Here is a 27,284-nt window from a genome sequence, read left to right on the forward strand (position 1 = left end):
CTGAGTCCAGAAAGTGCTCTGGGGCAAGAGCAGCCACGTTCCCATTCCCATTCCTCCTCATTAGCTGCCGTAGCACCTTAGCAAGTGCCTTCAGTCTCCTCCCTGTAAAATGGGCTTGCTTATAGCTCCCTGGAGAATGTTCTGAGGATCAACTGAATTCACTGTGTGACGATGCTCAGCATCGTGTGTGGCCATCAGAAGAGCGTGCGGAGGATTAGGAGCGTGTTATTTCTGCTCCGGACTCTCCAGCCCCTGCATCCAGGGCACTGCTCTGGCTTTCCAGCCAAGCTGCCTGCACAGTATATGGAGTCAGAGCCTCAGAGGAATGTCACCAGGGCCGCCGGGGGCCCGGCGTCAGTGGGTCTGTTTCTGCCTCATGTGAGTCTTTCTCTAAGGACATCAGCCTGTGGGCTGAAGTAGGAATTTTTTTTCCCCCATAACAGAATCAGAAGGCATTGAGTGGATGGACAGGCAGGGAACAGAGACTGTTCTGTTCTTCTTTGCTCCACGATAGCCTGTCAGTCATGCTAGGAAAGAGGAAACAGCTTTCAGAGACTGTGGGGGAGCGGATTTGGTCTTCCTCCTTGAGTACAAAACCAGGCCTCTTGGAGGACAGATCCGGAGATATTCCCAGGGCAGAGAGGGGCTTTTCCTGATGTCGGTTATATGAGGACATAAATGAGTGCTTGGGTATATCCTTAGGCTGGATGTAGTCCTAGCTGTAGGTGTGTGCATGCCTGAGCACATCTGTGAATTTCTACCCATGAATGCAGCCATCTGCACCTATGTGTAAAGATACCAGCGCACATACATGTGAGTTTGGATATGCAGGATAGAGCATGCACGGCAGTGTGCAAATGGGGTGAACACATGGTGAGAGTGTGCATGTGTGAGGATCCTGCATACGCCTGTGGTTGCTGTGTTGTCAGTGTCCACATATGTACGTGGATATGTACATGGAGATGCCTGTTTACGTGTGTCGGGGGATGCATGGATGTGCGTGCACGCACAGCTACTCACGATGCTAGTGTGAGGAAGGGAGCAGTTCTGAAAGATGTACGTGTGAGTCTACATGCAACCACACATATTCTGTAGCATTGGTGTCTGTATCATACATAAATGCTTCGATCTGTGTATTCATGCATGTGCATGAGAAAATGACTGCGTGTGAACACGTGTATTTGTGTGTGCAAGGAGATGTGGATGCCTTCCAGGAAGTAATGCAGACATTCGTGAGGAAGTGCACGTGTCTGTGAGCAGACTCATGCTTTGGGAGCACAGACAGGTGAATGTGTATGCTCACCTGCTGGGCGTCTCTGCAGGCACTTTGAGGTTGTGCAGACTTGACTTCCTGCTTACCTGTAACTCCCGTGGGCTAATTCCCTTATATATTCTCTAGAGATGATTTCTCTAACTTTGTCCTCACCTCCAGTGCCAGCACACTGCCTGGTTGCCCCTGTGATGGGCACACCTGCCAATCACAAGAGCATTCTGGTAACATGTTTTTTCCTAGTGTATTCCACATCACTCTGTGGACGAGATCCTGGGTGGTGATGATGGTGGTAGGAGTTAAACCACCAAGTGGTCATTAAAGAGCAAAATTCAGAAAAGATAAAAAGCCTGTCAGGAAGGTGTATGGGGTGAGTGCATGAGACACCATGTTGGGGGGCCCTCTGCTCCCCGTTTCCATTTGTAACTATCATGCGATAGAACTGACGCCTGTGGATGTGAGACCGTGAAGTGGGAGACATGGTCCTCTATGTCCTCCGGTAGCAGTAAGATACAGAATAGGGTCCCAATGTCATTTCCCACTAATGACATTCTCTAGTAAATCCTCTGAACAGCCTCTGAAGATGGCATGGCTGTTCCCATTTTACAGGTGAGAAAAGTGAGGTTCGGAAAGGGAAGCAGGTCATTGGTGGAGCCAGGAGGCCACTTAGAATCTGGCAGATGGAATATAAGAGTCTGTCCTTGAGGTCAAGAGGCTGGATTCTTGCCGACCCAATCCCTGATTTACTAGGTAATCTGGGACCACCCCCTGTCCTCTCTGAGTTTCAGTTTTCTTGACTCTAAATGAGAAGTGGAGATTCAGGAAAATGATGCCTAAAAACTCCAGCACAGGGCCTGGCATGGCAAAGGCTGAGTGGGCTGCATTGGCTCAGTCTAAGTGTAGTTTCTGTGGTTCCGGAAGCGGAGCCTGCAGGTGGTGTGAGGGTGGGGGAGGTGTGACACTTCAGAGATCACGGTTCCTAATCCCATGCCCCGGGGATATTCCAGGTGGTAACCACAGTGTCCTGAAGGGGTAATTGGACAGATGTGATTCTTATTCTCCAGAAATTTACAATCAAAGACAAGCCCCGGAGCCTCAGAGCACACAATCCCCAAACTCCACATTAACTGGCATAAAAACAGTGAATCTGTGTAGCCCAGAAGAGGTGGTGGGAGAAGCACGCTCTGTTACAGACCTCATTGAGCAAGTGCTTGTGCCAGGTCTTGTGCTGACACATGATCTCAGCGCTGCACACATGTGGATTTATTATGATTTGTAAGCCACAGCGATGTTGGGAGGATGACATGAGATGAAACATGCAAACAGCTAGGAACAGAGCTTTAGCACATCGTAAGCACTTAATAAGTGTCAGTCATTCCATTCTTTCAGGGTAAGTGGCTACGTTATAGCAGGTGCTGTTCTAGGCACTGGGACGCAGGGATGAAGAAGACAGTAGAGTCTGTGCCTTCCTGCAACTCACACTCCAGTGATTATTATGACATTATTCCCCCCAGTTTATGAGGAAAATGAGACCTTGGGAAGTTAGGTGACTTCTGCAAGGTTACTCAACAAATCAAGAGAGTGGCAGGGGTGAGAACCCAGGTGGCTGGTTTCAGAGACCAAGCCCTGCCCCTGTGCTGTATTAGGGAAGCTGATAAATAGGGAGCGGTCAGAGCCAGGGAGCTGGGGTATTAACACAGGGGAAGGAATTGTGGCCTTTCTCATTGAGCCTCTGGGTTTCAGTTTTCCAGACATCTTCCATCAGGTTGAATAGTATTAACCATAACTATGAATTTGGCACAGGCAACATTTTAGTCAAAGTATCTTCTCATGAATTTCTCCCTTTACTTATTCCAGTCTTCTCGTGAAGGTGTCGGGGGGAGGGATCAGTCCTCCCATTTGACAGATGAGGAGGCTGAGGTCTCACCTAGGGTCACAGAGGCAAGATGAGAGTGGAATTCGTCTTTCCCGACTGCTAGCCTGGCAATATGGGAACCACATTCTGTCCACTTACCGGGGAGCCTGGAACTTAAATCAAATAAAAAGGTGTCCAGCAACGGTCACAGGAGTCCTTGGGCCTGAGCCTGTCAGAAAAGTCCATGATTTGCCATCATTAAGGCCTCACTGGCCTGGTCCAGAAGGATACTGGACATCCTGAGCCTTTTTCTCCTTCTGCTCTGATGTAGTCAGAAAATCAAGAGGGTCCTTTCACCTGCCCCAGCCCCAGCCTAGCATCCTCTTATCCTCCCTTTCCTGCCACAGGGCACCATCTGTAGCAGGTTTAAATTGGACTGAATGGTGTGGAATTGCAAGTCAAAAGGATCCTGTGATCATTCTGCGGAGGGCCCGGGGCTCTGTGCTCTGCCGCGTTATAAATAAGAGTAATGGCGTAAAGGCTGAATTACAATCAAGGCTGCTATGAACACACCGAACAGGCACAGGGCTTATTTAAGGAATATAGAGGCAGATTATGCTCCCGAAGCTATGCAGTCAGAGCCAGTCAATACCTACTCACTCTTTCAAATCAGGGCCATGGAGATTTTGATTAGGAGGAAGAGAGGCTGGGGGGATACAGTAGGATCCCAAACTCTGGGAAGTTTTCAGAATCCATTTGTTCCGTTCTACACATGCCCACTGAGCACCTATTCTGAGCTAGGTTTTAGGGAGAGAGAAGGCAGTAAGGGAGTCTAAGCCTTCTTAAAGAAGCTGGGAGACTTGGGGAGCAGAGGGTAGGTGAACTGTGAAATAACTAAATTAATAATTACAATACAATGTGATAAGCACAGCAGTGAAAGGAAGCAGAGAGCAGGGGCCCCAACGCAGCTCTGGAGGGAGAGAGGCTTCATGAAGGAGGAGACGTCTGAGTTGTTCTTCCGGTTAGCTATTGCTGTGCAACAATCACCCCCGAAACTTAGTGCTTAGAGCAGTTTTTAAGCACATAATTTTGTGGACTGGTAGTTTAGGCTGAGCTGAGGTGGGCACTTCTTCTGCTGGTATTGGAAGATATCCTCCGGGCTCTCTCATGTTCTTGGGGTCAGCTGGCAGTTCTGCTGGGAGCTGGATGATCCAGGATGGATTCTCTTGCGTGTCTGGTGGTTAGCAGCAGGCTTCGTCTGGGGTGCTATGAGCAAATGGGCCATGTTTCTCATCCTTCAGCAGGCTAGCCTGGGCTTCTTGCCATGGAAGTTTCAGAGTTTTCAAGAGCAGCAGGAGAAAGCAAGACCCTGGTTCACAAACACTTTTCAAGCTTGTGTCATTTTTGGCGTTGCCCCTTTGGCCAAAGAAAGTCACGTAGCCGACTCTGATTCAAAGGGAGAAGAAATAGACTCGTCTCTTGATGGGAGGAGTGGAGATGTGCACTGTCACATTTCACTGGTGTGGAGGTAAGGAGGAGAAGAATTGTTGGTGGTTTAGTTTACTTACAGCTGAATTCTGAAGATTAGGCAAAGCAAAAAACAGTGAGAAGAACAGCCTAGGGAGAGAGAACAGTGTGAACAAGAGCATGGAGGTATGCTTCTAAAGGAATGGAGACAGGGAGGGAGTGACACAACTGGAGACACAGACAAGGCACAGGAGGGTCACTTGTCATGATTTGACCTTCAAATGCCATAGGATCCAGGTTGGTCCTGTTTTGATAGATGCTGCAGAGGCTATAGAGTGTGATGGGGCGAGGGTGGGGGACAGGTGGACCCATATGCTCTTAGGCTAAGAGACTTCACCTGGTTCCTTCTACTTCTGGGTCTCCATCTCTCTAAGTACCTTTGGCACCCACTGTGCCTTAACGTTACCATCTGTAAATTGGACCAGGGAGTCTCACCCTCTTGGACCTCTATTTTAATCTTGTATCAGCCTGTATTTATCAAGCAGCTGTTATTGAAAAAAATGCTGAGCTACCATGAGGGAGTCAGAGAAGATAACAGGGATTCTTGGCTCAAAAGGATCTCATGATCTAGCAAAGGAAATGAGAATCATGGACAGGTGAGGTTGGTGAATCATGAGAGGGAGTAGAAACCTGGCAGAGGAGTTCAGAGCTCAGAGGAGGGAGAGGGCATTTTGGGGAGGGCTCTTCAGAGGGGTCAGTTCAGCTGGGCTTTGCAGGGTAGGTAATGTCTGTGTGCAGAAGAAGAGATTAGAGCGTCCCAGGAAAGAGGCAGCATGAACCAAGATTGGGAGGTAGGGCTGTGCTTGGGGCCTGTGGGCTGTGGCTTGGAGCACAGAGGCAATGGGCTTAGTCCAGAGTATGGCCCTGGAATGAATCCATCATGTGAAGGTATTCCTTCTGGTCCAGCCCCTCACCCCTTGCTACAAATAGCTGGTAGTCAGTGGCACATGTGTTCACTCTCTTCATCTGCTCATTGCTGGGTTTTAAGGTGTCATTTTTCCTGTCTCAGCACCCACAGCACTGCACGGTGCCATGCTGTCCTGACTCACCACATTTTGTGACCTGTCAGGTCGCAATCCAAGCATGTGACGCTCACACGTGGAACTCTGTGGGCTGAGGTGAAGGTGCTGGAGGTTGACAAGTCAGACTCAGCAACAGACATAAGGGGCCTTCCTGGTAGCGTCTTCAGGAGGGGCTGAGGGAGACTTGGAGTTATGAGGGAATTCTATACACTCCCCCATTGCTGCAAAATCCCTTTTAGGCATCAGAGAGGTTCCACATCTCACCTCTGTCCTGGTCCCTGTACATCCGTGTCTCCTCCCCCTCACCCCACCCCTGTGGTAAATCCTTGTTTCTGGCACCCCTGTAATCCGTGAATGGCACTGGATTATGAAGCTGTGTGTCTTTGGGCAAATTGCTATCTCTCTCTGGTCCTCATGTTCCCAGTCAGTACAGTGGCAGATTAGATCATTGATCACCATACCTTTGCACTCTTTTCCTGTTGTGATTTTCCATGATTCCAGGTCAGAGCCAATACGAGTGACTTAAAAAGGGTGGAGGGCACTGGGAACCAGACAGAAGGGTCTTGAAGACTTTCCAAGTGAAATGGGAAGTTTTATCTCTGTGACCTCTGCCTCCTTTTTCTCTATATTTGATACTGTGTCATCCTCCACTGCTCTCAAAACAACCTGATTGTTCTTGTCTTGCCAGTGGCGAGTTAGAAAAAGAGTGAAGAGAAGGCAGACAACTGACAGGGAATGTGCATACGCTAAATGCTGTGCTGGCTCCTCCAAACACTTTATCTCCCTTAATTCTCACAAGATCACAAGGCATTGCTTTCATGATTCCCATTTCCCATGTGAGGCAAGTGAAGCTTAGAGAGATGAACTTAATTTGTGAAAGGTCACCCAGTGAAATATAGGAAGGAGCAAAGTGGTCCTAAAACTTCACTCACTGTAAGACAGAATGCTTCCTATTCTTCTCTCCCAGGGGAGATTTGCATCTTTAAAAAAAAAAAAGGGCACACCACTTAACCCTGGCAAATAACTTTATAAGAAGGGATGTATAGACAGAGCATCTGACTCACGCAGGTGGATGCCTGCCTGGGTACTTTTATCACACCTGCAGTGTGGACTTGAACCCTCAGTCTATTTACTCCTTTTCTCAGCCCTAATCCAGAAAACATTGGATTTGGAATCAGGAAACCAGAGCTTGAATTCATGCTCTGCCACTTACTTAGATGGAAGATCTTGGGAAAGTCCAGTCACCCTTTGGGGCCTCAGATATCTCAGGTGAAAAATGGGCATTCTTCTACCTACTGTATCCATGTGGGTTTCTCATGAGGGCTACCAAGGCAGTGAATGAAAGCTCCGAGCATAGTGCCTGGCACACAAGTAGGCACTGGTGAAAGACCGTGTCTTCCTTCTGCATCAGTTTGTGGAATGGTGGAGAGGGGCGGGGAGAAAAACTCATTGACTGTTTGCATGTAATTTTTTTTTAAAAAAGAAAAGAAAAGAAACAGCAAACCCACAAAGAAACCAAGGGTGCATAACGAAAGCTAAATGACAAAGAAAAACAGGCAAAAAAATGCAACAAGGAGGGAGGAAAACGGTTCAGGAGAGAATAGCTAGGGGTAATGAGAAGCAATTCCATCAACCCTCCATCTGTTTCAAATCTAATCTGAAATGATATGTTCTTCTCTCTAGCCAATATCTTTTTTAAAATTTAATTTCATTTTTTTATACAGCAGGTCCTTCTTAGTCATCAATTTTATACACATCACTGTGTACGTGTCAATCCCAATCGCCCAATTCATCACACCACCCCCCCGCCGCTTTCCACCCTTGGTGTCCATACGTTTTTTCTCTACTTCTGTGTCTCAATTTCTGCTCTGCAAAAAAGTTCATCTGTACCATTTTCTAGGTTCCACATATATGCGTTAATATACAATATTTGTTTTTCTCTTTCTGACTTACTTCACTCTGTATGACAGTCTCTAGATGCATCCACGTCTCTGCAAATGACCCAATTTCGTTCCTTTTTATGGCTGAGTAATATTCCATTGTATATATGTACCACATCTTCTTTTTTTTTTTTTTTTTTTTTTTTTTTGCGGTATGCGGGCCTCTCACTGTTGTGGCCTCTCCCATTGTGGAGCACAGGCTCCGGACGCCCAGGCTCAGCGGCCATGGCTCACGGGCCCAGTCGCTCCACGGCATGTGGGATCCTCCCGGACCGGGGCACGAACCCGTGTCCCCTGCATCGGCAGGCGGACTCTCAACCACTGCGCCACCAGGGAAGCCCCCACATCTTCTTTATCCATTCATCTGTCAATGAGTATTTAGGTTGCTTCCATCTCCTGGCTATTGTAAATAGTGCTGGAATGAACATTGGGGTGCATGTGTCTTTTTAAATTATGGTTTTCTCTGGATATATGCCCAGTAATGGGATTGCTGCGTCATATGGTAATTCTTTTTTTAGTTTTTTAAGGAACCTCCATACTGTTCTCCATAGTGGCTGTATCAATGTACATTCCCACCAACAGTGAAAGAGGGTTCCCTTTTCTCCACACCCTCTGCAGCATTTGTTGTTTGTAGATTTTCTGATGATGTCCATTCTAACTGGTGTGAGGTGATACCTCATTTTAGTTTTGATTTGCATTTCCCTAACAATTAGTGATGTTGAGCAGCTTTTCATATGTCTCTTGGCCATCTGTATGTCTTCTTTGGAGAAATGTCTATTTAGGTCTTCTGCCCATTTTTGGATTGGGTTGTTTGTTTTTTAAATATTGAGCTGCATGAGCCATTTATATATTTTGGAGATTAATCCTTTATCCGTTGATTCATTTGCAAATATTTTCTCGCATTCTGAGGGTTGTCTTTTCATCTTGTTTATGGATTCCTTTGCTGTGCAACAGCTTTTAAGTTTCATGAGGTCCCATTTGTTTATTTTTGTTTTCAGTTCCATTACTCTAGGAGGTGGATCAAAAAAGATCTTGCTGTGATTTATGTCAAAGAGTGTTCTTCCTATGTTTTCCTCAAGAGTGTTATAGTGCCCGGTCTTACATTTAGGTCTCTAATCCATTTTGAGTTTATTTTTGTGTATGGTGTTAGGGAGTGTTCCAATTTTGTTCCTTTACATGTAGCTGTCCAGTTTTCCCAGCACCACTTATTGAAGAGACTGTCTTTTCTTCATTGTATTTCCTTGCCTCCTTTATCATAGATTAGTTGACCATGGGTGCGTGGGTTTATCTCTCGGCTTTCTATCCTGCTCCATTGATCTATATTTCTGTTTTTGTGCCAGTACCATATTGTCTTGACTACTGTAGTTTTGTAGTATAGTCTGAAGTCAGAGAGTCTGATTCCTCCAGCTCCGATTTTTTCCCTCAAGACTGCTTTGGCTATTTGGGGTCTTTTGTGTCTCCATACAAATTTTAAGATTTTTTGTTCTAGTTCTGTAAAAAATACCATTGGTAATTTGATAGAGATTGCATTGAATCTGGAGATTGCTTTGGGTAGTATAGTCATTTTCACAGTATTCATTCTTCCAATCCGAGAACATGGTATATCTCTCCGTCTGTTGGTATCATCTTTAATTTCTTTCATCAGTGTCTAATAGTTTTCTGCATACAGGTCTTTTGTCTCTCTAGGTAGGTTTATTCCTAGGTATTTTATTCTTCTTCTTGCAATGGTAAATGGGCTGTCCATAATTTCTCTTTCAGATTTTTCATCATTAGTGTATAGGAATGCGAGAGATTTCTATGCATTAATTTTGTATCCTGCAACTTTACCAAATTTATTGATTAGCTCTAGTAGTTTTCTGCTGGCGTCTTTACGATTCTCCAAGTATAGCAGCATGTAATCTGCAAACAGTCACAGTTTTACTTCTTCTTTTCCAATCTGTATTCCTTTTATTTCTTTTTCTTCTCTGATCGTCGTGGCTAGGACTCCCAAAACTATGTTGAATAATAGTGGTGAGAGAGGACATCCTTGTCTTCTTCCTGATCTTAGAGGAAATGCTTTCAGTTTTTCACCATTGAGAATGATGTTTGTTGTGGGTTTGTCATATATGGCCTTTATTATGTTGAAGTAGGTTCCCTCTATGCCCACTTTCTTGAGAGTTTTTTTATCATAAATGGGTGTTGAATTTTGTCAAAAGCTTTTTCTGCATCTATTGAGGTGATCATATGTTTTTTATTCTTCAATTTGTTAATATGGTGTATCACATTGGTTTGCATATATTGAAGAATCCTTGCATCCCTGGGATAAATACCACTTGATCATGGTGTATGATCCTTTTAATGTGTTGTTGGATTCTGTTCACTAGTATTTTGTTGAGGATTTTTGCATGTATATTCATCAGTGATATTGGTGTGTAATTTTCATTTTTTGTAGTATCTTTGTCTGGTTTTGGTATCAGGGTGATGGTGGCCTCAAGAATGAGTTTGGGAGTGTTCCTTCCTCTGCAATTTTTTGGAAGAGTTTGAGAAGGATGGGTTTTAGCTCTTTTCTAAATGTTTGATAGAATTCGCCTGTGAAGCCATCTGGTCCTGGACTTTTGTTTGTTGGAAGATTTTAAATCACATTTTCAATTTCATTACTTGTGATTGGTCTGTTCATATTTTCTATTTCTTCCTGGTTCAGTCTTGGAAGGTTATACCTTTCTAAGAATTTGTCCATTTCTTCCAGGTTGTCCATTTTATTGGCATAGAGTTGCTTTTAGTAGTCTCTTAGAATGCTTTGTATTTCTGCAGCGTCTGTTGTAACTTCTCCTTTTTTCTTTCTAATTTTAATGACTTGAGTCCTCTCCCTCGTTTCCTTGATCATTCTGGCTAAGCTTTATCAATTTTGTTTATCTTCTCAAAGAACCACCTTTTAGTTTTATTGATCTTTGTTATTGTTTTCTTTATTTCTATTTCATTTACTTCTGCTCTGACATTGATGATTCCTTTCCTTCTGCTAACTTTGGGTTTTGTTTGTTCTTCTTTCTCTAGTTCCTTTAGCTGTAACGTTAGATTGTTTATTTGAGATTTTTCCTGTTTCTTGAGGTAAGCTTGTATAGTAAACTTCCCTCTTAGAACTGCTTTTGCTTCATCCCATAGGTTTTGGATCGTCGTGTTTTCATCGTCATTTGTCTCTAGGTATTTTTTGATTTCCTCTTTGATTTCTTCAGTGATTTCTTGGTTATTTGGTAACGTGTTATTTAGCCTCCATGTGTTTGTGTTTTTTACATTTTTTTCCCTGTAATTAATTTCTAATCTCATAATGTTGTGGTCAGAAAAGATGCTTGATATGATATCAGTTTTCTTAAGCTTACTGAGGTTTATTTTGTTACCCATGATATGATCTATCCTGGAGACTGTTCCATGCGTACTTGAGAAGAAAGTATAATCTGCTCTTTTGGGATGGAATGCCCTATAAATATCAATTAAATCTATCTGGTCTATTGTGTCTTTTAAAGCTTCTGTTTCCTTATTAATTTTCTGTTTGGATGATCTGTCCATTGGTGTAAGTGAGGTATTAAAGTCCTCCCCTATTATTGTGTTACTGTCAATTTCCTCTTTTATAGCTGTTAGCAGTTGCCTTATGTATTGAGGTGCTCCTGTGTTGGTTGCGTATATATTTATAATTATTATATCTTCTTCTTGGATTGATCCCTTGACCATTATGTAGTGTCCTTCCTTGTCTCTTGTAACATTCTTTATTTTAAAGTCTATTGTATCTGATGTGAGTTTTGCTATTCCAGCTTTCTTTTGATTTCCATTTGCATGGAATATCTTTTTCCATTTTGTCACTTTCAGTCTGTTTGTGTCCCTAGGTATGAAGTGGGTCTCTTGTAGACAGCATATATATGGGTCTTGTTTTTGTATCCATTCAGCAAGCCTGTGTCTTTTGGTTGGAGCATTTAATCCATTCACGTTTTAGGTAATTATCGATATGTATGTTCCTATGACCATTTTCTTAATTGTCTTGGGTTTGTTTTTGTAGGTCCTTTTCTTCTCTTGTGTTTCCCACTTAGAGAAGTTCCTTTAGCATTTGTTGTAGAGCTGGTTTGGTGGTGCTGAATTCTCTTAGCTTTTGCTTGTCTGTAAAACTTTTGATTTCTCCACCGAATCTGAATGAGATCCTTGCTGGGTAGAGTAATCTTGGTTGTAGGTTCTTCCCTTTCATCACTTTAAGTATCTCATGCCACTCCCTTCTGGCTTGTAGAGTTTCTGCTGAGAAATCAGCTGTTAAGCTTATGGGAGTTCCCTTGTATATTATTTGTCTTTTTTCCCTTGCTGCTTTCAATAATTTTCTTTGTCTTTAATTTTTGCTATATTGATTGCTATGTGTCTCATCATGTTTCTCCTTGGGTTTATCCTCTATGGGACTCTCTGCGATTCCTGGACTTCTGTGGCTATTTCCTTTCCCATCTTAGGGAATTTTTCAAGTGTAATCTGTTCGAATATTTTCTCGGGTCATTTCTCTGTCTCTTCTCCTTCTGGGACCCCTATAACACGAATGCTGTTGGGTTTAATGTTGTCCCAGAGGTCTCTTAGGCTGTCTTCATTTCTTTTCATTCTTTTTTCTTTATTCTGTTCCGCAGCAGTGAATTCCACCATTCTGTCTTCCAGGTCACTTATCCATTCTTTTGCCTCAGTTATTCTGCTATTAATTCCTTCTAGTGTAGTTTTCATTTCAGTTATTGTATTGTTCATCTCTGTTTGTTCTTTAATTCTTCTAGATCTTTGTTAAACATTTCTTGTATCTACTTAATCTTTGCCTCCATTGTTTTTCCAAAGTCCTGGATCATCTTCACTATCATTTTTCTCAATTCTCTTTCTGGAAGATTGCCTATCTCCGTTTCATTTAGTCATTTTTCTGGGGTTTTATCTTGTTTCTTCATCTGGTACATAGCCCTCTGCCTTTTCATCTTGTCTGTCTTTCTGTGAATGTGGTTTTTGTTCCACAGGCTGCAGGATTGTAGTTCTTCTTGCTTCTGCTGTCTGCCCTCTTGCCAATATCTCTTAATTCTTCTCCTCCCCTCCCTTATTTAACCAGGCATAACTATATTATTTATCTCCACCATGTGGCTAAGGAAAACAGTTTTGTGTAAAAGATGCATTTCCTAAAGGAGGTGGGAATGGGCAGATTGGAGGCAAAGGCAGAGGTGAACGCTGATAGATGGGGGCTGGGAAGGAGGGGGTCTGAGGTTCTCCTGGGACTTTCTCTTCCCATTGCTGCTGCAGGGCCTGGCTGTGTCACTGTACCTGCCATCTCTCCACCTTCTGTCCCTGACCTCCCCAGGGGGCCTCCTAAACCTAGCACCACCGTGATGCCATCATGCAGGCATTTAACCTCACCAGACATCAAGATCTCGACCTATAAAATGTCCAGCTTATAAACTCTGCCTGCTGGCCTCATCCAAACCTTTGATGAATGAGGAGCATTAACTCAACTCTCTTGCATGTTCTTGTGACATCCTGTGCATACTCTCTTATGGCACCAGATGATGGTCTCTGTTGATTTCCCTTTTCTGCTCTCCTAGATTATGATTTACTTGAGGACAGGAAACTTATAAAATGTGCATCAAGTGATATGTTTATTCAACAAGTATTTATTGAACACCTGCTGTATGCTAAGCACTGAGGATAGCAATTACCTAGACAGACACAGTTCTCTGCCATGAATGAATGAATGAATAAGTGGATGAATGAATGAATGAATGAATGGAAGCAAGAGGAAATGGTGCTGCTGTTGCTTAGTGGGAACCGAGGAAAATTCAGACTAGAATGGAAGGTCTGTGAAGGCAGCAATGAAATGCATCTTTTTCTCCAATATATTCACAAAACCTCACACTGTGCCTGGAACATTTTAGACAGTCAATAAATATTTATGGTAAGGTACATTGTTGAATGACGGTAATCATGATTGTATTTGCTTTCAGGACTAGCCATGGGACTTTGCAGATTTCTAAGCACATTGCTAGGTATGACCTTATTTTCTCTCAGTTCTACATTAGATGTGATGTAAGTAGGACAGATCTTGACCACCCCCCCCCACCGCCGGCCACACACACATTACAAAGAAAGAAAGAAAATCATAGAAGCTTTGTGATTTGTCCTCAGATAAACTGTCCAGTTGGTGCAGTGGTATCACACAAACCTAGGCTTCCAACTCCAAATTCAGTGTTTCTTTCACTAACCCAGGCTGTGTGATTATTGATGAAGTCAGAAACATATGAATATATCCATCCATCCATCCATCCATCCATCCATCCATCCATCCATCCATCTGTCTGTCCATCCATCCATCCATCCATCCACCCACCCATCCATCCACCCACCCATCCATCCACACATCCATATATCCAACCATACATCCATCTGTCCATTCATCTATCCATCTTTGTCTATCCATTCATCTATCCGTCCGTCCATCCATCCATCCATCCATCCACCCACCCATCCATCCACACATCCATATATCCAACCATACATCCATCTGTCCATTCATCTATCCATCTTTGTCTATCCATTCATCTATCCGTCCGTCCATCCATCCATCCATCCATCCTTTCCTTTTCGTTTATAGCATTTGAAGAGATTCATTAACCTCTGAACTAGGACTTGCTCTGATTGCATGAGGGAGTCCCAAGTTGGACCTAACACTTTTTATTCTGCTAGCAGATTGTCCATAGGTATAGCATGGTAACCCCCTTTTTACTTTCCTCTCTACAAAATGCTGTATCAGTCTCTCTGTGCTCCATCTGCAATGATGAGCTTCCGTATTTTCTTCTGGCATCCTCCCACTTCACTCCTCTGCACACGTGCAACCTTCCTGCCTTCTTGTCTTTGTGCCACTCCTCCATCCAAAATATCCTTTACTACATGGGTACCTGTTGAAATTTTGTCCATCCTTTAAGACTCCTCTCTGAATACTTTCTAGATTCAGCCAGATGTTCTCTCCTCTGCTCTAAACTTCCTGTTTTGATTTATAGCTACTTATAGCATGACTTTTTTCCGTTCCTTGGCCTGAGCTCCTGAGGATAGAGTTTCTTTATGCCAGATCTCAGAAAAGGTTGGTTGACTAAGTGAATTTTAAGGTGAGCACATATTTGCATCTGCTACAGAGGTAATATATATTCAGTGTAGAAAATGTAGAGAAAAATGAATCATAACATGATTAAAATCACCTCTGATCCCCCCATTCTTGATGTTCCAGTGTTTTTCTTCCCAGCTGTATATGCATATCCTTATCTCTAAACAGAATCATAGGACCGTGTATTTTCTATATAAACTTCCTTTGCTGCTCCATGAGAATGCAACCTGCTTAAAAGTTAAAGTTCTGTCTTTCTCTTCATTTGCGTTCTTCAGGGTACTTAAACTTGAGCCAGTTGTTGAATAAATTTCTGTAGAGTAGTTATATGGGCATCAAGCCATCATTAGCATCCTGAGTTGCCATCTCCTTTCTCTGTCTTCTGGGGATGCCCATCTGAATTCATATACGAGGACAGCTCAGTTCAACTCACTAAAGATTTATGGAACCTTCTTCTCTGTATTCGGTTACCATGTCAGGCATGAGGGCACACGGATGGCTCTGATGTATCCCTGCACTAGAGCCCAGTGAGAGAGGTCAGCTGTATAAACAGACCATTTTAACATAGATAAATACCATTTTACAATAAGATGCTATCACCTGTGTATATGAAGTAATATGTAACAAATGGAACTGTGGAATGCTCACTGAGGATCAAGATTAATGTTAAAAGCTAATTTGTTTGTATTATCTCATTTAATTCTCACAACAACCCTACTAAGCAGGTGCTGTTAATATTATTCTCATTTGATAGATGGGGAGACTGAAGCATGAAGAAGCCAAAAAGCTTTTCCAAAGGCATACAACTTGAACACAAGGGAACTGGGGTTCAAAATCCAGCAGTTGGTCTCCAGTCTATAATGTTATGCAGCAGGCGGTATTTCCTCTTACTGGAAGCATAAAGAGGGGGTCATATGGGGACAAGGAAGTCTTCCAGAGTGAGGGGTGGGGTTTGGTAGGAAAAGTGTTTCTTCAAAGATGTTGCAGTAAGAAACAGGACAGTGTGTATGGAAGATTACATAAGTATTTGATCAGATTTAACATATAAGTGCAAAGAAAGGAGTGAAATAAGGTAAGGCAGGGGAGAAATGCAGGTGCCGGCTTGGTGAAATTAGGTTTTATCCTAAGGGGAATCAAGAGCCATTGAAAGGTTTTCAGCAAAGGAGTGACATGAGCATATTTATAAGTTAGACATGTAATCGTGGTAGCCCTTTGAAGGATGGCTGGAAGGAAGGAAGCCTTGGGGCAAGGATAAGAGTTGGGGCTACTCGGTAGTCTCCATTTGCCCCTTGAGATCCACTCTCCATGCTTTTCCCCCCTGCTGTGTGCCTTGGGAGGCTGACCCATATGATTTGCTTCACTGGAGCACCCTTGGGTGTTTGGATGGGATTTGCCCATGTTAGGCACCTGCAAGAGATTAGCAGGTCCAAGGAGGGTGAGGTTGAAGCATTTATTACCCCATCACCTCCATGCTTGGTCATGCCTTGTCAGAGTTAGGTTATTCTGCTGGATTATACTGAGGTAGGAGATAGGTGGGCCCCAGGCTGAGCAGCTGCAACCAGTCTCCTGCTGACACTTTGAGATAAGATACTAGCAGGTGCATTGGGCCCTGATTGGGTGGGTTCAAAGAGACCACAGTTTCTTCATTCTTGTGGTCAAGGGGTATTTCCCAGCCTGACACATGTGCAGAGAGTGTCCTCAGTCTAGGGGGGAGCCCAAGGAGCGAGGTGACACCAGCCCTTAATATGTCCTGCCAACCTCCCAGAAACCTTTGCGTTGGAATCCATCTTGGCTGGGAGATGTGCACACCCCCCAGGAAGGACCCTGAGTCAGGCCAAATATGGGCACAAACAAGATGATTGGCCAGAGACCACCTGGAAGACTGCCTCCCCTGTAAGCGACCTTAGTTGCTCCTCTTGGGGGCAACTCACTCTGAGTTCACCTGTGTGCTCTTCCACATGCCCACTGCTTCTAATAAATGCTTTATGTGTTTCACAGTCTTGATCTCTTTGCTAAGTTCTTCAAAGGAGACAAGGACTGAGGTCCTTCTTCCAGCCGCCTCACCCCTGAATTCAATACTACCTGAAAGCCACAGCAGCTGACTAGCAGCCCTTTCCTACAGCTATGGCACTTTCAGGGTGATAGAACCCTCCCTTCCTTTGCCCCTTCAGGCCTAGGATGGTGACAGCTCCTTGCTGTTGCCAGCTTTGAGGTGCTTCATCATTGGTTGGCCTTAACCCTGCCTGTGATGATCAATTTCATATGTCAACTTGACTGGGCTAAGGGATTTCCAGAGAGCTGGCAAAACATTACTTCTGAGCTTGTCTGTGAGGGTGTTTCTGGAAGAGATTAGCATTTGAATGGGTAGACTAAGTAAAGGATAAAGGCCTTTGTCAGTGCAGGTGGACACCATCCAATCCCTCTAGGCCCTGAATAGAACTGAAAGGTGGAGGAAAGGGAGATTTGCTCTCTGCCTGAGCCAGGACATCCATCTGTTCCTGCCCCCTGCCATTAGTCCTCTTGGTTCTCAGGCCTTTGGCTCAGACTGGGACTTACACCATTGGCTCCCCTGGTTCTCAGCCCTTTGGGTTTGGACTGGAACCACACCACTGGCTCTCCTGGGCCTGCAGCTTGAAGATGGCAGACTGTGGGACTTATTAGCCTCCATAATCATGAGAGCGAACCCCTCATAATAAGTCTCTTTCTATATATCTATATATATTCTATCACTTCTGTGTCTCTGAGAACCCTAAGACACTTCCAAAGCCTTTGTAAATGGTCCCATTATTAAGCACTTCTCAGTCACCTTACTGAGTGTCTTCTCTTTTCTCATGAGACACTGACTGGCACAGAGCCATTTGAAAGCAGTCCACAAGAGAGATGATAAAGGTTTGCAGTAAGGTAACCACTTACAGATAACAATGTAGATATTGATATTGTAGAGATGATAAGGAAGGGTGTGTATTTGAGATCGATTTCCCAAGCCCACTCCTCATGACTTACTGCATAGAGGTGACCGCCCATGGAGGCTGGAACAGCTAATGTCAGGGGTACGTGAAGTGAATGTCACTACCTTTCCCAGCTCCTTCTACCTAGGCAGTGAGTTCGTCTCTCAGAACGTCTGCTTTCCCCCTCATGGCAAGGCAAAGACCATTTGCAAACTCATCAGAAGCGCTCTCTGGCCTAAACGTGAATAATCTGCAGGAGGGTCAGCTGGTGCTGTGGAATCTGAAGACGAGTTAGTTAGCCACTTGGGAGACGTTACCAAGATGGCTGGTGATCAGAAGAGCTGCTTATTTTCATAATGACCTTCAGGAATTAAATAAAAATACAATGAGTGCCATAGATTAGGGAGAACAAGCCAATTAAAACCACAACACGCCTTTGGGATTTTTTATTTCTTTTCCAGGAGGCTGAAAGGCATCCGTGGCTGCTGAGGCAGGGTGGAGGTCTTCCTAGAATCACTGATGAAGGCTGATCCTCTTGCTTGGCTTTAGCGGGTGGTGGAGGGGATTTGAGCCTATTGAATATTTCACGAGTTGCAGCCCACGTGGGGAGAACAGTGAAAGGTGAAGAGGCAATCCCTGGGTTTCTTTACGATTCCAATATAAAACTAAGCTCTTCGGGGTGGGAGGGAGGCAGGCATTGGAGTCAGTCTACCGCCGGAAGGCATGGTGCACCAATTCTCCCACTTTAATATCTGCTGTTTCATTTTATATTCATTCATGTCAGCATAATCTGCCTTTATGGGAATCATCTTTGTTGCCAACCAGATGCGTTTAGTCCCCCTTTTGCTTTAAGTTTGATTGTAATATGACTTGAAGACTTCAATGAAATGTTTATATGCAGGGGCTAGGGGAAGAGGAGAGGGAAAATGCAATTGGAAAATCAATCACCAGGGAATTTCAAGAACCTAGCCTTGGTTATGCTACTGTTTCTTTGACCTGTTTTTAGTGGACCCAGGACAGGCTCTCAGAGCAAGTCTACCCGCTGATTCCCTACTGCATGCTGAAAAAAGTATACTCTGTTGCCAGACATCCAAAGCTCTTAACTCTGTGTCTGGACCGTATTCCCCCCCGCCCCGACATTCTACTGCCCTCCTTCTTGTGCATGTGGCTTCACTGCCCTGACATACCCAGCCACCCAGCCCATCTCTCTGCCTCCTTCTCTCCTCCGAGGGCTAACAAGATGCCCATCCTCTGCAACACTCATGTTACCACGTTTTGCGAGTGGTTCTTGGTCTCAAAGCTAGGAAAGTCCTGTCCCACCCTCGAGTTCCCAATGGACCTTTACTTTTTCTTTATTTCCCTAATGAAACTCAACACTGCTTTCATCATCTTATTATGGATATGTATAAACACATGTGTGTATGAGTGTATATGTGTGTGTGTGTGTGTTCATCATTCAGCAATTCAGTATTTTTTTTTTAATTGATCACTTATATGTGCCAAAGTACTTGAAATGTGGCAGGAATAAGACACACGGGGTCCCTGCCATCCTGGAGAGACAGGTATTAAATGCATGTTCAGGAAAGTACATGAAGTAAAATTCTAATAGTGATAAGTTCCATAAAAAGTGTTTGTAAAGGCGGTACAATAGAGAGTGCATGTATATGGAGAGAAGTACTTTATTATTTTTAATCTTTTTTTAAATTGAAGTATAGTTGATTTACAATGTCATGTTCATTTCACATCTGCAGCACAGTGATTCAGTTTTATATATATTTTTCAGATTCTTTTCCCTTATAGGTTATTACAAAACATTGAGTATATTTCCCTGTGCTATACAGTAAGTCCTTGTTGTGTATCTGTTTTATATACAGTCGTGTGTATATGTTAATCCTGAACTCCTAATTTATCCCTCCCCCTCTTCCCCTTTGGTAACCACAGTTTGTTTTCTATATCTATGGATCTATTTCTGTTTTGTAAGTTAATTTGTATCTTTTAAAAATTTTAGATTCCATATATAAGCAATGCTGTATGATATTCGTCTTTGGCTTACTTCACTTAGTATAATAATCGCTATGTCCATCCATGTTGCTGCAAATGGCATTATTTCCTTCTTTTGATGGCTGAGTAATATTCCTTTGTGGATATGTACCACATCTTCTTTATCCATTCATCTATCAATGGGCATTTAGATTTCTTCTATGTCTTGGCTATTGTAAAGAGTGCTGCTATGAACATAGGGGTGCACGGATCTTTTCGAATTATAGTTTTGGAGAGGAGTACTTTACATAAGAGTGGCGTGGCCTCTCTGAGTAGGTGTCAGTTGGACTGAGAGACAAAGGCTGAGAAGAAGCCAGCTTGCAAGCTTTGAGTGGAGAGTTCCAGAGACACTGGAGAGAAAGTGTGTATGTGCTGAGACAAGAGGAAGCCTGGCCTGTGTGAGGAGTAGTTGTAATTCCTGTAGAGCTGGGGCATGCGATGAGCACATGATGTGAGAGGTGGATCAGGATACTGCACGGTGTCCTAAATGGAAAGTGTGCACGTGTGTGGACAGTGACACGGGGCAGGGGTAGAATTTCTGCTGTTAAAGGACTGTGAGCTTCCCGAAGGCAAAGCTATGTCTCATTTCACTCCAGATTCCAAGTTACTAAGCCACCTGCTATGGAGTAAGTCCTCAGGAAGGTGTGTTGAGTGTCTAAACAAAGAAACACAGGAATAAATGAATGAATGAGAGAACAAATGACCAAGACCTTCTGCTTCCTCTGAGGCAGTTTTTCCCTCTGAGTTTTCATGCCCCTTCTCCCCTCCCAGCAATAGTTTTTGTTTTGTTTTTCCTCTTTGTACTAGAGTAAGGCCAGAGCTGTTCTTATGATTCAATATTTACTGTGTTTCACACACTGTTATTATCGTTTAACGTTTACTGTCTGCTGACTGTGCACTCATCGCCGTAGCAAACAAAGAGTGGTTCATGGGCTAATTTAGTCAAGGAAAAGATGTTATAAGAGCAACTGGCATAGTAGAAATTACATAGACTGGAAATCCACTGGGTCCAGCTGGGTACCAGTTCACCAGTGACCTTAAGCAAGTGACTAACCCTGCGTGACCCTCTGTTTTCTAATCTGAACACGGGGATGGTGGCAAGCTCCTCTAACGTGGTGGGGTTGCAGGCACAGGTGGGGAGAATTCCAGAAGTAAGGGGTGCAGATTTCAGGAAGGATTCCTCCGCTTCCTCTGCCTGCTTCTGTACCAGGCTGTGTCAACCAGATGTGGCCTGCCTTGGGGCTCTCTGCCGGTGCCATTTTCAGGGACTCTTTGCACAGTAAGTGCCTGCCTAGCTGACAGCACACAGATCCTCCTTCTTGAGCTGCTTAATGAGACAACAATTTCCAGAGGCAAATCCCAGCGCTCGGTTCCCTGGACATCTGGTTCTGGCTTTGATGCACAGAGAGAGAAATGAGCAAGGCACTGAGCAAGGCCATTCACCATAATGTCTTCACGTTGCCTTGGCCCAGCTGGCCGGCTGCCAGAGAAGCTTCTGCCACATCCTCCGATGCTGAGGCTGGGAGGTTGGGGAGAGAAGGTGCCTGGGAGAGACGTGTTTCATAGACCAGGCTCCCAGCCAGTCTCCTCCCCGGGGCCACACAGTGTGCTCTGGGGGCCCTTTGGGGCCTGAGTTCTAGGAGCCGATGTACTCCTGAGGTGGTCTCCAGCCCTGCTCCACTCTTGTTGCAGCAAGGGAAGCCCAAGCAGGTGTTCACTTGGACTAATAACTTACTATATTCCAGCCACTTTGTCTTTGCCTTGGGATGAGGTGGGAGGCTGTTGGTTTAGAGCAGAGTGGTGACGTGAGCTGACTTATTCTGTGGCCGGATTCTTCTGGCTTCTGGTTGAGCATAGACAGAAGAGGCAAGGGTGGAAGAAAAGAGTCAAGTTAAGGAGCCCTTGCAGGAAGCCAGGCAAGAGAGGAGGGTGTCTTGGCCCAGGTGGCTTGCAGTAGAGGAGCTGAGAAGGGTTGCATTTCGGCTGCCTTTCGAAGGATTTCCTGATGGACTGGATGAAGAGTGGGAGAGAAAGCAGGCAGTCAAGGATGTCTCAAGAGCGTCTGAAGGGTGAATTACATCCTGACCCTATTAATAATAATGATAATAAATGTTAATAGCTAACTTTTTATAGCACTTATTAAGTGCCAGATGCTCTTCCCCTAAGGACTTTTTTTTTTAAAGAACATGAGTAACTTTTTAAAAAAATTAATTAATTAATTAATTAATTAATTATTTTTGGCTGCGTTGGGTCTTCGTTGCTGCACTCAGGCTTTCTCTAGTTGCAGCAAGTGGGGGCCACTCTTCATCGCGGTATGCGGGCCTCTCACTGTTGTGGCCTCTCCTGTTGTGGAGCACAGGCTCCAGACGCGCAGGTTCAGTAGTTGTGGCTCACGGGCCCAGTTGCTCCACGGCATGTGGGATCCTCCCAGACCAGGGCTCAAACCCATGTCCCCTGCATTGGTAGGTGGATTCTCAACCACTGCGCCACCAGGGAAGCCTCCCTAAGGACTTTTGATTGTGAAATTGAAGGAGTTAGAGTCTACTGGGAATGGACCATATAAGAATAATTCAGTAGAATTTGATGAGCAAATATCATCATCTCATCTCAAGGTGACTCTTTTCTTCAGTGTCACCAGGTGTGATGGGGGCTGCCGTGGGCATGGGGTGAGCTGACTAGATAAGAAGTTCTAACTCGTCTTCCTCATCAGTCCTCCTCAAGCTCATGTCTGTGTGCATGTACATGAGGTCTTTGGGGACTGTAGAAATACTGTCTCTAGGTGAGCTCTATAGCTTCATCCAGAGGTCCAAGCGTCAGACACTTTAAGGCTACTTGTCTATTGATGGATTGATTGCCTCTGTTTCTTACAGTAACTCTCACTTGAGGAAAGATTTGATAATTCACCAACCCCATCACCCTTCCCCTTTATTCACAGGACACACTGATAGGCCTTGTCCTTCAAAATATTTTCAGGGACACATCCCTTTAGCAGACAGCACTAGGAAAAGATTGTATGGTCCCACTGCAATGATGCTTTTTGTACTGTATGCTCTCACCCTTCTTAATAAGAAGCTATATTGGTACAATTACATTGACTGGAAGTAGTATTAAAGTGATACTTATTATTTTTAAAGTATTTTCAGAGGGAAAAACAGCATAGAGGCAAGAGCTAGGAAGTTCAAGTCAGGTGACCTTACCATTGACTAGAAAGTTCTAACTTCCCATTGGTTATATGAGAACATTGAAGTAGGAAAGAAGGTTTTCAAGTATTTTTAAGCCATGGAAACCTTTGTGCCAGAACTTCCTTGCTTGAGAGTACAGTATGTACAATATGAGGGAAAAACTGGAGTGGCTCTGACTGAAGCAGGAGAAATGGCTCAGAACAACCCACTTACCAAGCTCCTTTCCCTTAAAGGATGATCCTGAGGCACCTCAGCCGGGCCAGATGTTCTTTTGGGCCTTCCCGGCTCTGAGGTTCTGCATTTCTGCCATGAGCATTTCCAACTCAGCTTCTGAAGAGTTCACACTCTGAACTCCCACTCTTCAGAGATGTCCTTCCTTCACCTTCTTATAGTTCTGTGGCCTCAGAAGAACGTAAGCACATTCACCTCTTGCTTAGTTCGCCTCCACTGTTGGAGTAGAATGAATTACCTTATCATGCATGCTGGTATCAAAAGGGCACCAGGCAGACCTGGGTTCAAATCCTGCCTCTGCCACTCTGTTGCTTGGGGATAACCTTGGCTACAGTTGACTCATCTGTAAATGGGAGTGATGATCTCTGGCTCAGAGATTCCATGTGGGGAGAGGCATCCTGGTACAGGTAGGTGCCTTCAGAGCTCCTGAATACATGTGGCCCCTCTCCTCCCCGGCGCGCCGAGGCCAGGCCTGCCGCTCACCCGGCACCTTGGGTCTTGTCTTGCAGAGATGTCAGGCACAGCAGCGGACATCTCGCTGGTGCACTGGAGACAGCAGTGGCTGGAGAACGGCACCTTGTACTTCCACGTCTCCATGAGCAGCTCCGGGCAGCTGGCCCGGGCCACCGCCCCCACCCTCCAGGAGCCCTCAGAGATTGTAGAGGAACAGATGCACATCCTCCACATTTCTGTGATGGTGAGTGAGTGGGCATTCAGTGGGGGCTTTGGGGGGTGGGTAAAGGGAAGGGCGAGTGGAGAGACCGTGGCAGGAGGCAGGGGATGGCCAGCAGGTGGAGGGAAGGAGCTGGCCAAGTGCGAGAGGTTAGAATGATAAACAGAAGGTCGGATGGATCCCATGGTGTCACTTGGACTGACGCATACTCATCCATCATCTGTCAGCTGTGACAAACTAATTGTGCTTCAGAGGAGAAAATAAAGGGTCTCCAACTCCTTGGCCTTTTGGTCAACCTCTCTGGGAATAGCTGTTTAACATCTGTCATGTGCTTGACCTGCTTTGCCGAGGGCTCAGGTTCAGCGCTCCACAGCCGGCCGTTCCAAGAATGACTGAACAAACAGAATTGGAATGGGGTTGCCCTTCCCCAAGTACCCTTGATGTGCCAGGTGCTTTAACTCTCACAACACCCCCTGCAGTGTAGACCGTGCATGGTGGCCCCTGGAGCTGGACTGGGCATAGCCGGGGCTGTCACACACCAAAGCCCCCTCCATTACCCTCACTTCATAGCTGTGAATACTGAGTCAGAGGGGTAGAGAACCTTACCCAAGGTCACATCGCTAGGAAGAGGTGGAGCTGCTCTTGGGCGTTTGAACCGGTGTGTATCTGGCTACAAACACTGGACTATGTCCTCTACACTCTGCTCTCAATGCAAGAATTTTTTGACTCTCCACCGTGTGTGAAGCACTGCACCAGGCACATTCGTGGACATGATTTCATTGCATTCTCACCAAGAAGTCAGGCACATCACTTCCATGTTAGAGGTGAAGTTATGGACACAGAGAGATCTGTTGTCTGTTGGCCCCAGAACCTGGAACACTCTGAGGCTGTTGCCTTCTCAGAAAAGGATGCTAGGACAGAAATCGCCTGAATGGTAGTCCAAAGTGTATGTAGATTCACATTAATGATGTATTAGAAAAGCTGTAATGAATGGCTTTGCACAGTAGATAGAAAAAAATGCAGTGTGCAGAATGTGCAGGGTCTAACTGGCTCAAGAAGAGATCAGATAATAGCTACGGCTGACATCCCCCTAGTGCTTTTCACTCCTGAAGCCGTTCTTACGTTATTTCCCCCTTTTTACCTTTAGCACAGCTCTGCCAGATGCAAGAGGGTAGGAAAAGTTATTCCCAACCTATGTGTGAGGAAGCTAGGGCTCAGAGAGGTAGAGTGATTGACCTAAGGTCACTCAGCAAAATAGGGCCGTAACCCAGCCCTTCATTTTTTCCTTCCATTCAATAGTCAGCTGTACTTACCAAGAGCCTCCAGTGGAGCAGATCTTGCCTTTTGGTCTCTGTTCTGGTCCCTCTTCAACCTGCACTGTGCATTAGACATTCTCATTAGGGCTGAGCAAGTGCTTGGAAATGTTCTCTTTTTGGAAAAACACACACATACCGCAGCCAGACAGCCACGTTAAATTTGGACCTAACGCATGCTCATCACGTGGAGGAACAAATCAAGGCCTTTGTGTTATTCACGGAATGAGTGTGATAGACTTTTCCCATTTTTATATTTAGCGAGTGATGCAGCCGCACGCCAAGCCAAGTGGATGCCTGCATGCTAAGTTTGGGTTGCAAGTTTGTAAGCACCCTCTCAGGGTACTTGCTGAGTTCCTCAAGGGGCCCAGGGCACCAGCTGATGGGCATGACGGCTCTTCTTTTAATGTCTGAGTGAGACTCGGTTTGCACTAATATTTATTAAGCATTTTCTGTTCGGCATGGCGTTGACTCACCTACGTCCTTCCCATAACCCAGTGACCTAGACAGTATTATCTCAGTGATCAGTGAGTCCTGCATCGGCTTTCTCTGCTTCCATGCCCAGTGTTAGTTAAATCAGACCTCTCCCCAAAGACTAAAGGTGTTTCTCACTTTTTTTCTGCTCAGTGAATTTAGCTTGGAAAGAAGAACTCACTGAGACCCAGATGTCGCTCCAATTCCCTGTAATTCAGGGTGTGGCTGGTGGAGTAGGTGGTGTGGAGGTTGCCAGTCTCTAGACCCTCCCTGCCCACAAGCTGGAGTGGCCCAAGGCTACCACCTTGTGGTCCCACCCATTCTTCCCCCTTCAGTGCTCCCAAGTCTTGATCTTTCCTGTCCTCACCTTACCCTCAGCAGACAGTCCTGTCCAGGAAACACTGGTCCCCTTTTGCATCCGTTGATGGCAGCCCAGCCTCTCAGAGGCGGGACATGCCTCAGAGAACCCTGCCCTCTACATAGAGGTAAGATGACGTGGTTATAAGCATAGACACCTGAGCCCGAGTGCCTGGGTGTAAAGTTTCACTCTGCCACTTAGCACTCTGGGTGATGTTGGGCAAAGTATTTAACCCATCTATGCCATGTTTTGTCATCTATAAAAATGAGGATTATACTAATACTTACTGTGTATGAGAGCACTTGTATCAGAGGGGCTTGGCATACAAGGGCATTAGCTTTTATTATTAGGCACAGTTTTATTATGGAGATGTGCTGATGTATTATACCCATTCATTTCACGGATGGATAAACTGAGGTCCAAATACAGACTAGGACTTGTCCAGAACCCCCAGCCAGACAGTGGGTCTTGGCCTGGAGGACAGACCTCTCCGTGGCTCAGACTCTGTCCTTGCCATTCTGGCCACAGATAATTCAGCAAGAACAAAAAGAGTGTTTGGTTCTCCCCACTTCTGCCTTACCAATCTTTTTAATTTTTCAAACAAATCTTGAATCTTAGATTTTTAAATCCCAAACATTTAAAATGGCATTCATGGTGGCTGGGACCTGCCTTCCCATTTCACAGATGAAATATCTGAGATTCAGTGAGTTTAACTGACTTGCCTAAGGCTGCGTGGCTAACAAGAAAGCACTTCTGGTCCCAGGCTTTTCCAAGATTCCAAACTCATGTCACGGGGCTACTCAGGACACCGTGACTCTCCCTCTGTCAAACTTTGCATTGTTATCATCTTTGGTGAAGATCTGAGATGGTTTTGTGAGAAGACCAAATCATCCAGTCAAATCTCAAAGAAACCTGGAGGTCAGAGTCCATGTTTTCCATCCACTTTCCTCAGCATAAATATCCTGCCCACCCATGCAGGGCAACCAGTTCCAGCTCAGTCACTGGAACCTGCTACAATCCATGCCTACTGGCGTGGAACCAGCATGCCCTTTTGAGCTTGTTAAGCCCTGAGTTGAGCATCTACTTTATCCCAGAAGGTTGCATCATCTGACTATTAATATCCCAAGAGTCAGGCAACAAAGAGGTACTCGGTGAAACCCTGGGTAGAGGAAGAAAGTAGAGGGTCATTCATCTAGTCTGCAGTCCCAACTTCAGCTACTCAGAGCAGTCCCATGCCTGCCTCAGCCATGCAGGGGGCACAGTGGATGCAGAGAACAGAGCAGAGGTTCGGAAGGCATAGTCTTTCTTGCTTCCTGCTTCCTGATGGTTTTACT

At 44.9% G+C, this 27,284-nt stretch overlaps 1 protein-coding gene across 3 annotated transcripts in view; it reads left to right on the plus strand.

Moving 5' to 3' along the window:
- Positions 1-27,284, plus strand: part of ASTN2 (astrotactin 2) — a gene marked incomplete at its 5' end in the record, with an annotated part of 938,059 nt that overhangs the window by 128,010 nt on the left and 782,765 nt on the right. For all 3 annotated transcript variants that reach the window (XM_081237083.1, XM_081237081.1, XM_081237082.1), the window contains one exon: positions 23,642-23,829. In XM_081237083.1, coding sequence (XP_081093209.1) covers positions 23,642-23,829 — 188 coding nt within the window. The remainder of the gene's footprint in view (positions 1-23,641; positions 23,830-27,284) is intronic.

This window comes from Mesoplodon bidens (assembly GCF_964165515.1).
Source record: "Mesoplodon bidens genome assembly, chromosome: 6".
Lineage (NCBI taxonomy): Eukaryota > Metazoa > Chordata > Mammalia > Artiodactyla > Ziphiidae > Mesoplodon > Mesoplodon bidens.